At 40.4% G+C, this 10,000-nt stretch overlaps 2 protein-coding genes across 2 annotated transcripts in view; one reads left to right on the forward strand and one right to left on the reverse strand.

Annotated features, from left to right (window-relative positions):
- Window positions 1–10,000, reverse strand: part of LOC125045944 (synaptotagmin-14-like) — a 73,877-nt gene that overhangs the window by 11,209 nt on the left and 52,668 nt on the right. Inside the window, exons 5-6 of the mRNA XM_047643543.1 lie at window positions 811–1,125; window positions 127–383 (exon numbers count right to left, since the gene is read on the reverse strand). Coding sequence (XP_047499499.1) covers window positions 127–383; window positions 811–1,125 — 572 coding nt within the window. The remainder of the gene's footprint in view (window positions 1–126; window positions 384–810; window positions 1,126–10,000) is intronic.
- LOC125046184 (ketosamine-3-kinase-like) lies at window positions 2,086–8,236 on the forward strand. Its single transcript, XM_047643879.1, has 8 exons — window positions 2,086–2,177; window positions 2,806–3,090; window positions 4,516–4,700; window positions 5,034–5,184; window positions 5,437–5,487; window positions 5,597–5,738; window positions 6,023–6,197; window positions 7,388–8,236. Exons 2-8 carry the CDS (start codon window positions 2,893–2,895, stop codon window positions 7,518–7,520), a joined length of 1,035 nt encoding a protein of 344 aa, XP_047499835.1. The 5' UTR covers window positions 2,086–2,177; window positions 2,806–2,892; the 3' UTR covers window positions 7,521–8,236.

A 10,000-nucleotide genomic window follows, 5' to 3' on the forward strand; every position in this document is an offset into this window, starting at 1 on the left:
TAACAATGATAATGATAATAAAAATGAAAACAATAATGATCACAAAAACAATGGCCATAATTAGAATAATACCGTAGTAATAACAGGAGTAGAGAGTAGGCGAAGGGGCCGCCGCGCCCGCCTCACCTGGTGGTAAGTGCCGTCGTACGGGGACCGGTTGGGGGACATCTGCCGGTAGGCGCGGGGGTCGCGGTGTCTCAGCGCCCTGTGTGTCAGGAGGTCATCGTCGCCGCTGGTCGTCGAGCCGGAGGACGAGGCTGACGAAGAGGACACGACCACGCCCACGCCTACTTGCTCTTCCTCCCCAGCCACGCCCGCTCGGCCCTTCTCCGCGAGAGAGATGAGGTCGCTGGTCGTGTCGCAGGGGCAGGCGTCGGCGCGGCCTGCGGAGGAGGCGCTGGTCAGTCGTATTGACTTCTATTTTACTACTTGTTCTCATATATTAACGGGTATCATTAGCAATACCATAACTGATGACAATTAATAACAACTGTGATTACCAGTCATAAATTGATTAAGGTATTTTGTTTTGGTTTCATATCCTTGTACTATTTATATATCAAAATAAATTATTGTATTTTGTTTTAATTTACTTGCTGCTTCTATTCCTTATCTCATCGCATTTCTTATCCCGTTATACTTATCGTTATATATTTGTTTATGATCTGAAGACCAAACAGCCCTAGTTACATTTATTACGAGTCTGTACAAGTGAATGTCTCTATTTACCATGACACCTATTCACATTCGTCCACAACATTCGGTAATGAGAAACCACATATACTATAAAGACACGTAGCGCCTCCGTACCTGAGTCCCGCGTCTTGCTCTGCTGCCCAGGTTCCTCCCCCGCCGAGTACTGCAGGGAGGACCTGGTGGGGCCCAGCTGGTGGTAGTTGTGGTGCCCGTAGTGGTGGCCGTAGGTGTGGTAGGCGGGAGCGTGGTTGGCATGGTTGTGGTGGGCGTGGTTGTGATGGGTGGCATGATTGTGGTTGGGCGCGTGGTTGGAGTGGTAGTAGTTGTCTCGCAGGGCCGAGGGGAAGCTTTTCGAGGTGGAGAGTCGGCTGTTCACTTCCTCCTCGGAGTCACTAGAACTCTCGCCCTCGCCATAGTTGTAAGCCGCGCCTGGGGGGGGAAACGAGCCTACTCAATGTCAAGTAAATGCAAAGTCTATTGTCTTTGGAGTAAGTGGGTTAGAGGAAGGGTGCCTCGAGTAAATCATTGGCTTGGTTGTCTGGTCGTAACTGTGTCCTTATTTTGTTTTCCTTTATTTTCGGCCCCGGGCTGCCTGCGTCTGTCCAAGACAGGCAGATAGTAAGACAGAAAGATAGACAGTCAGGCTAATAATCAGAGTTTTCTCTCGTTCTCTCTCTCTCTCTCTCTCTCTCTCTCTCTCTCTCTCTCTCTCTCTCTCTGTGTGTGTCCCTCTCTCTTTAAAGCGAATATTACACGTTTGGAAATGGAGTTGATCTTGTAGGTATTCTGGTATCTTGTATGGTCACACAACAAAAACAATTAAATTTACTTGGAACATTCTTTGTATATGTATGAAGTTGACCAAAGTTTTAAGGAATATGATATCAATGTAAATTTGTTATAGTTGATGATAAAATATTACGTTCTTCTATGACGATGGAGTAACTGAAAACGGGAATGAAAAATCTGAGACTTAAAGAGAAACAAACAAACAAACGCACATACAGAGAGAGAGAGGGGGAGAGAGGGAGAGAGGGAGAGAGGGAGAGAGGGAGAGAGGGAGAGAGAGAGAGAGAGAGAGAGAGGGAGAGAGAGAGAGAGAGAGAGAGAGAGAGAGAGAGAGAGAGAGAGAGAGAGAGAGAGAGAGAGAGAGAGAGAGAGAGAGAGAGAGAGAGAGAGATAAAGTGTATACATATCTACAAACAGACAGCGAGACAGACAAAGACAGACAGAAGGAGATTGAGAGGAATACATACATAAATGTATACACAGACATACCGATACCCATAATCCAAAAGACTTAAAAATTACAAAACATATACACCCCAGCAACGAGGCGAAGTGTTTCTTCTGAAAGCATAACAAGAATCGATACCCGTTCCGTACATGTATGAAACGGTGGAAATTCCTGCCGAATATAGTTCCGTCAAGCATACGTAGATCACTCCTCGTGGTAGGTGCAGTTCTTCGCTTCTCTTAAGGTATGGGATAATATTTTATAATGCTTTAAAGAATGAGAAATAAAGAAGTGTAGTGTTGCAAAAGGTTGAATTTAGCGTTGTGTAATGGCGATATGGCGTTAACATGTCGACAGGATTTGATAGAAATTAATTAATGTCTGGTTTGGTGAGATGATAAGTATAATTGTAATTATGTAATTACTGTGACGCTTTTTTAAGTGAATTTTATTTGTTCTAAATTGAAAAAGGTGATGAAGATTTAAATGCAGTTCTTTCTTACGGTGAATAATTACCCATTTCTTAGTTTTAAATTAAACTCATAAGTATGAAAGCATTATTCAGTACTAGTATTCTATCTTGATCTGTGTTCATAATGCTGCCTTGTCTTACTGATACTTTATCACAAACTCAAAGCTAAAGAATAAAGATTTAAGTAATAAATTTCCTTCTCAATTTTACTTATTTTCTATCGTCAGAAGAAGTTAATGTTAAAGTAACATTCAAATCTACGAAAAGAAAGTAACATTCAAATTACAATAATAATCATGCCAAGAACAACAAGAATAAAAACAACACAAAATAATAATATTGATAATAATAAAACAAACATCAATTAAGAAAAAAAAAATATATCGCTCAACCCTACCAGACCGCGCCAGAAGGAAAGCAAAACAGAGACAAAAAGCAAAAAGAAAAGAGAGAGGTAGAAACAGAGAGAGAGAAAAAAAAGACAGCGATGACAGGCGGTCTTAGAGTAGTGCCAACACCCCCCGGCAAGCCCCTGACGAAGGATATGCTAGAGGACGTGAGAGAAGCCCTTGGCACGTCGCGTCTGGAGCCCACGGGTGAGATAGGTCGTGGCTACATCAGCGAGGGAGAAGTTTACGCCACAGACACGGACAAAGTCTTCATCAAGAGGAATTCCGACAAGGAGGTGAGGATGCGCGTGTGTGTGTGTTTTAGATTATGTGTTTTGATTAGGAAATTATGGTTGTTTTTGTTCTAGAATGATGACGTTAGTTTGTTGTTTGTGTTTCTGAAGGATGACGTAGTTGTGCTTTTGTTTTTGAACGATGAAACTGCTTTGCTTTTGTGTTCGTGGACTATGACGATGCTTTGCTCCCGTGTTAATGTGTTCTTCGGTGTAAGAGGGTGATGATGTCGATGATTCGCTTGATGAGGATTTGCAGTTCACGTAAATCTTAATGAATGGCTGTGGTTTCATTATTATGTGATAATATTTGTAGTAGTAGTATTGATAATCATCATCATCATTATTATCATTATTATTTATTTATTCTTTCACAAATATCCAAAAGAATCATGGCTTTGAGTGACAAACTGTTTTTATTTTTTTCCACATTCGTTGACAATTCTACCAGTAATATCAAACGCTTCATTCATATTGTGTTCATTGGTTTGAAAATATCAGGAAAAGTGTTCATCGTGAAAATTATCAATTATTTTATGCCAACACATTAACTTAAGAAGTGTTATAATGGTGTAATGCACGTGTTATAGTACAGGCAACATATATATATATATATATATATATATATATATTATATTATATATTTGTTTAAGTCTGTAAGGCAAGGCAGTGGAGTGGAGAGAGAGAGAGAGAGAGAGAGAGAGAGAGAGAGAGAGAGAGAGAGAGAGAGAGAGAGAGAGAGAGAGAGAGAGAGAGAGAGAGAGAGAAAGAGAAAGAGAGGGGGGGAGAGAGAGAGCGAGAGACAGACAGACAGACAAACAGACAGACAGACAGACAGAGGCAGAGGCAGAGGCAGAGGCAGAGGCAGAGGCAGAGGCAGAGGCAGAGGCAGAGACAGAGACAGAGACAGAGACAGAGACAGAGACAGAGACAGAGACGGGTGATTGAAAGATAGATGCAAACACTCTGTAATAGAAAATCGTGGTGGTGCACGTGTTATTCTCTGCCACCAAGGAAGACCCACAGCAAGGAAGCAAACGTGTCTTGGTTTAAAGTTCAAGTTGCTGTAGTGCGCGTTGTTCAAATAAACTATTGCTGTATACTGTTCACTAGTCAAGGAGGAGGGAAGGTTAGTGAGAATTTTAGCAGAATATGGCCTTTCGTGTTTTATATGAATAAGAGGTTCCCGACTTTGAGAATTTTCAAACTGGTGAATTGATGATGGTACAAAAGAGATGATTTCATAGCAGAAGCGACTATTAGCAACTCACTACATGTCAGTTATATTAACTCTAACAACTTTCTGCATGTCGGTCATATTAACATTAACAACAATTCATTACATGTCGGTCATATTAATAGTAACGCCTTATACACGTCGGTCATCATGCATAATAATTTCATAAAAACGCCTCGATACCATTCCAGTCCCGAAACATGTTCAAGGGAGAATTCGAGAGTCTGAGGGCCCTGGCGAACAGTGGAGTCATAAAAGCCCCGACGCCCCATGCCGTTGTCAGTGGTCCTGGAGGCGAGTCAGCCATCGTTATGGACTACGTGGAAATGAGGCCATTGAACCACATGTCTCGGGAATTTGGAGAGAGGCTGGCGAGGTGAGTCACAAACTGCGATTGCGTTGAGTGGGTCTTCTCTTTTAATAAGGGTCATTTTTCATTTAAACTTATATGGACCAGCTTTTCATGTTACATAATATAATAGGGATCAACTTTTCATTCAACATAATGTGGATCAACTCTTGATATATCACAATATGGATCACCTATTCATATAATTTAGCTTCTATCTCTCTTTCATAAAAGCTAACACACATCATCATCCATGTGACGTCAACTTCCTCATAATATGACCGCAGAGAAACCTTCCTTTTTAACATAAAAAACACACAAATCAAACTAGATATCTTTCCACCTACGGCCATGTTGTAGGTTGCATTTGCACAACACGAATGACCTGAAGTGGGATTTGCAAGAGGGTTATGTTGGGTCACACGAGCGGCGGGTCACGCGGTTCGGCTTCCCTGTCAACACTTACTGTGGATACATGTCGCTTCTGAATGACTGGTGTGATGACTGGGAGGTTGGTACTTGAAGGGTAACAAACGTATTTCATATCACTATTTAGCATATGTAATGTGGAAGAGAGGGAGTTGAAAAAAGAAAAGGAAAAATAGATATATGAATAAAGTAAATGAGTGAATGAATAGATAAATATATGGTTATTTACAGTAGATTCATGAACTTATAAGTTTTATGTTATATATAATATATATGTGTGTTTATATAGTTTTTAAAAGTATATGTCACCGAGTTCGTGCTTTCTCCATCCCAGGTATTCTACGCCAGGCAACTTGACAACCAGTTCCGAAAAATAACAAGAGTGGTAAGTTGCAATCGTTATTTCGTCAATTTCCCTCCTAAAATCAAATACACGATACCACACATAAAACAATACTTTTCTCAGTGATCCCACAGTTTCCTTCTTCACACAGTTTGGGAATCGGGAAGCCAGCGAACTGTGGTCAGAACTGCAACTCAAAATTCCATCATTTTTCGCCAATGTGAAAATCAAACCCTCCCTGCTTCACGGCGACCTCTATTATGGCAACACGGCAGAAACGATCAACGGACCAGGTAAACGACCATTCACACGTAAACTGAATAAATTATATACTTAATCATAAGTAAAATCATACACGTAAATTATATACTTAACGAAAGCATACAGTCACCTTTGTGTAGACGAAACGATTCTATCCGATGAACCCACTGTTTGACCAGGACATCCAGCTGACGAAGCCAAAAAGTGGGAAATAACAAGGCCGTTTGGGAAGGTCTTTTCAACCGTCCCGTTGGGCTGATAATACACACTGTCAGAGGATCCATTCCTCTTTTCCTCATTATCCAACTTTCCACAGTGATGTTCGACCCTGGCTCCTTGTACGGACACCATGAGTTCGACTGTGTGATCTCCACGACGTTTGGGTCCTTCAGCAGTGAAGTCTGGGAGGAATACTACACGCGCGTTCCAAGGGCCCCAGGCTGGCACCCCAGGCAGAAGCTGTACAAGCTCTTCCACCTCGCCAACCAGTGGTGTGTGTGTGTGTGTGTGTGTGTGTGTGTGTGTGTGTGTGTGTGTGTGTGTGTGTGTGTGTGTGTGTGTGTGTGTGTGTGTGTGTGTGTATTTGTGTTTGTGTGTGGGGGTGGGTGAGTCTCTCTCTCTCTCTCTCTCTCTCTCTCTCTCTCTCTCTCTCTCTCTCTCTCTCTCTCTCTCTCTCTCTCTCTCTCTCTCTCTCTCTCTCTCTCTCCTCCCCTTCTCTCCTTCTCTCCTTCTCTTCTTCTCTCATTCTCTCCTCTCCCTCCCTCGTTCCTCTCATCCTTCTTATCCTTCTCCGCGTGTCGACAGAAGAGGATCTTCGGTGTCCTCCTCCAAGCCCAGACAAATAGCCTTTTGACGCTGGTGTCTCTTAGCTTTCCGATTCATGAAAAAAAATAAAAATATTGATTCCTTTTGCTTTCTCCAGGAAGTTCGCGCGGTGACATTTCGTTATTATTATTTGAAATTTAATTTTGAGTTATTTTCTTAGTTTCGTCTTTTTCTCTCTCTCTCTCTTTCTCGAGTTACGAAAGAAATGGCTTTACATATCCATACATTATTTTATCTATTCATTCATTTATCTATCAATGTATGTTTTTTATATATTCACATTTGACTCAATATCCGTCTACGTGTATTGGTTAGAAATTACTTCTTTTATATTATGTTGTTAAGCATTTCCGAATCACCGACTGGTCAGGTAATAATCGTTATCCCTTACACGTCTTCCCTTTATCGAAACTTAAGTCTTGATTAATACGTGACGAAGGGAGATAAGTTAAGTAACGCCAGTGTAAACTCAAAAATTTTGATTTTCGTTTTCTGCCATAAACCCTCTTTCCCCATTCTTCTCTCTCTCTCTCTCTCACTCTCTCTCTCTCTCTTTCTCTCTCTCTCTCTCTCTCTCTCTCTCTCTCTCTCTCTCTCTCTCTCTCTCTCTCTCTCTCTCTCTCTCTTTCTTTCTTTCTCTCTTTCTCTCTTTCTCTCCCTCTCCCTCTCCCTCTCCCTCTCCCTCTCCCTCTCCCTCTCCCTCTCCCTCTTCCTCTTCCACTTCTTTCGATGCCTCCTCCGGCAAGACAAGAACATTACCAATACAAAAATAACCTCGCTGCCTCCCCCCACCCCCCCACCCCCCACCCCACCCCTTTGGCGGAGGATACTCAAAGAAAGTGTGTCCTCTTTGCAGGAATCACTTCGGAAGCGAAAGGGCCAGCGTGTGCCTGCGAGAGATGAAGGAGCTGTGCCACTTGGAGGAATCACGGTCAGAGCCAGCGCCAGCGGGTATTGTTCAGCCAGTGCCACCTCCGTCATCGTCATAAAACGTCCCTTTCAATAAAGTCCCCTTCATTACCATTGCTAAGAGTGTTTGTGCAAAGGTTGGGATTTCATTGAGTCTCGCTTGTATTGTTGTCGGTTGAATGGGACCTCCAGATGCACACGGGAAGGGCACCTGTTCTCGACGAGGGATCGGGTGCTGGTTGATAACAATGATGATGATGATAGTGAAGAAATGTTATTGATACTGAGGAAATGTCAAAACGTTTGCTAATAATGATAGGAAAGATGTATTCAGAAAAATTTAAAACTCCTGCTTATGATTATGATAGGAAAGAATTATACTGAGGAAATGTCAAAACGTTTGTTCATTTGGTGATGAAGAAAGGAAAGATGTCTATCGATGTTAAGCGATTATCCATGTATTAATGACAACAAGGACATTTTAAAACGTTTATCTATTTAATATTAATTATAGAAAAAATAGATACACCAAACAATTGTTAAAAAGTTTAGCCCTCTATCCATTTGATAATAGTGATACTAAGGAAATATTAAGACGATTATTCATTTACTTAATTACATGATAAAGTTGTCTATTTGGTGATAATGATAATGTTAAGCAAATGCTAAAACGTTTATCCACATGATAATTAAGAAGTGTCATTGTTACTGAGGACATTTTGAAACGTTTTAATATCTGGTAATAATTAATACTGAGGAAATGTTAAAACGTTTAACAATTTTGTAATAATGATACTACGGATATATTAAAACATAGATATTGGTATGAACGTTTTTTCCCTTGCTGATGTGGAGGGGGGGGGGGGGGTATTTGCAATTATTTTCATGGCCTGAAAACATTATTTTCAGAAACATTGACTAAAGATAATACCATAATATTTTTAATAGCGTGTTATCAAAAGAGAAGATATAAGCGTCTGATATCATTTTTTCTTTTCATTAAATAGCCTTTTACTAAACCCGTGTTCCTCTTCATTTAATAGCCTTGTACTAAGCCCGTGTTGGATTGGACCATACAGGTGTGATAGGGAGAGAGAGTGTGTATGTGTGTGGGAGACACCATTTGTTTGAGTGTTTTGGTTAGATAAGGGTTCCTGTTTTGTAATGTAATTTGTATTTATTTATTTATTTACCTTTGTGTGTGTGTGTGTGTGTGCACGCGCGCGCGCGCGCGAGAGAGAGAGAGAGAGATATTAGAATAATAAAAATCTATTATGCAAGGCAGACAAAAAAAAAAAAAAAAAAAAAATCATAGCCCAAGAGATTCTTCTTTCGTTGTTGATGATCACTTTTTTTTTTTGTATTATCATCCATACCTTTCCGATTTTACTCCGAAACTATTCTTCCATAAAAAATATCTGGCAACCACTACGTAATCTTATGGCATTGGTAAAGTAGGCGTGGCTGCCTGAATGCTGTCAGCCAATAGGAGAGTCTCATTCCATCTCCTTTTCCTTCTTTCGTCTCACTCCTCTATTCTCTTTCCTTTTCCTTTTCTACTCCTTTTCCCACCCCTCTTTCTCTTCCTCCTCTCCCTTATCCCTCCTTTCCTCTCTCCTTTTCTCACCCTTCTTTCTCTCCCTTCTCCTTCTCACCCCCTTTCTTTCCTCTTAGCATGACAAAAGAACGAGGACAAGCGGGTATTTCGGGAGTTCCGGCCGCTGGCGTCCTTGAGTGAGAGAAAACAGACAAATTATATCTCCGAGGACGATCAACGTTCTTGAAAAAAAGGATCATAATCGCTGAAGGCTGTAAATAAAAACGGATGTTTTGTTTGAAAAGTGAATCTACAGAAAGTGGTTCGTATTTTCTTCTAGCTTTCTGTTCCTTTAAATTTTTTTGTCCTCTTATTCTTTAAAGATCTTTTGTATTCTCTTTTCTCTTTTTTAATTTATTCTTTAAATATGTTCTTTATTCTCTTTTCCTTTTTTTTTTCTTTTTTTTTTCTGTTCCTTTAACACGTTTTTTTTTTTCATTTTGTTCTTTTCCAGTCTTTATACATGTTGTTTATACCTCTTTTTCTTTTTTTTTTCTTTTGTGATCTTTAAACATGTTCTTATCGTATACAAAGTTGAAATCATGACAGCAATATGAGTCAACAGTGCCATGACGCAGTGCATGACTCACTTGTTTAAGATACTGTCAACAAACTATTTTTTCTTAAGCTTCAGTTGCTTGTTTTATATGCACTGCACTTCCTATTGGTGAGGCCATTGCTTCTAAAATTTTATAAAGAAAAGAAAAAGGAAGAAGATGACGATGCAAGAAGTTATAATATACATATACATATAAAAGGTTGGTGAAGAAGGCAAAAATCCGTTACCATGACAACATTTGGGATGCGTAGTGGTGGAGAAAGCGAGTTAAGAAAAGGAGAATAAGAAAAGGCGAGAAGGACCAGACGGAAGGAAGACGAAGAGGGGGGGGGGATGAGGAGAGAGGACTGATGAAAAAAAAAAAAAACTAAGAATAAGAGGATCGACGAATTATACTATTGAAA

Source organism: Penaeus chinensis, chromosome 38 (genome assembly GCF_019202785.1).
Source record: "Penaeus chinensis breed Huanghai No. 1 chromosome 38, ASM1920278v2, whole genome shotgun sequence".
Classification (NCBI taxonomy): Eukaryota; Metazoa; Arthropoda; class Malacostraca; order Decapoda; family Penaeidae; genus Penaeus; species Penaeus chinensis.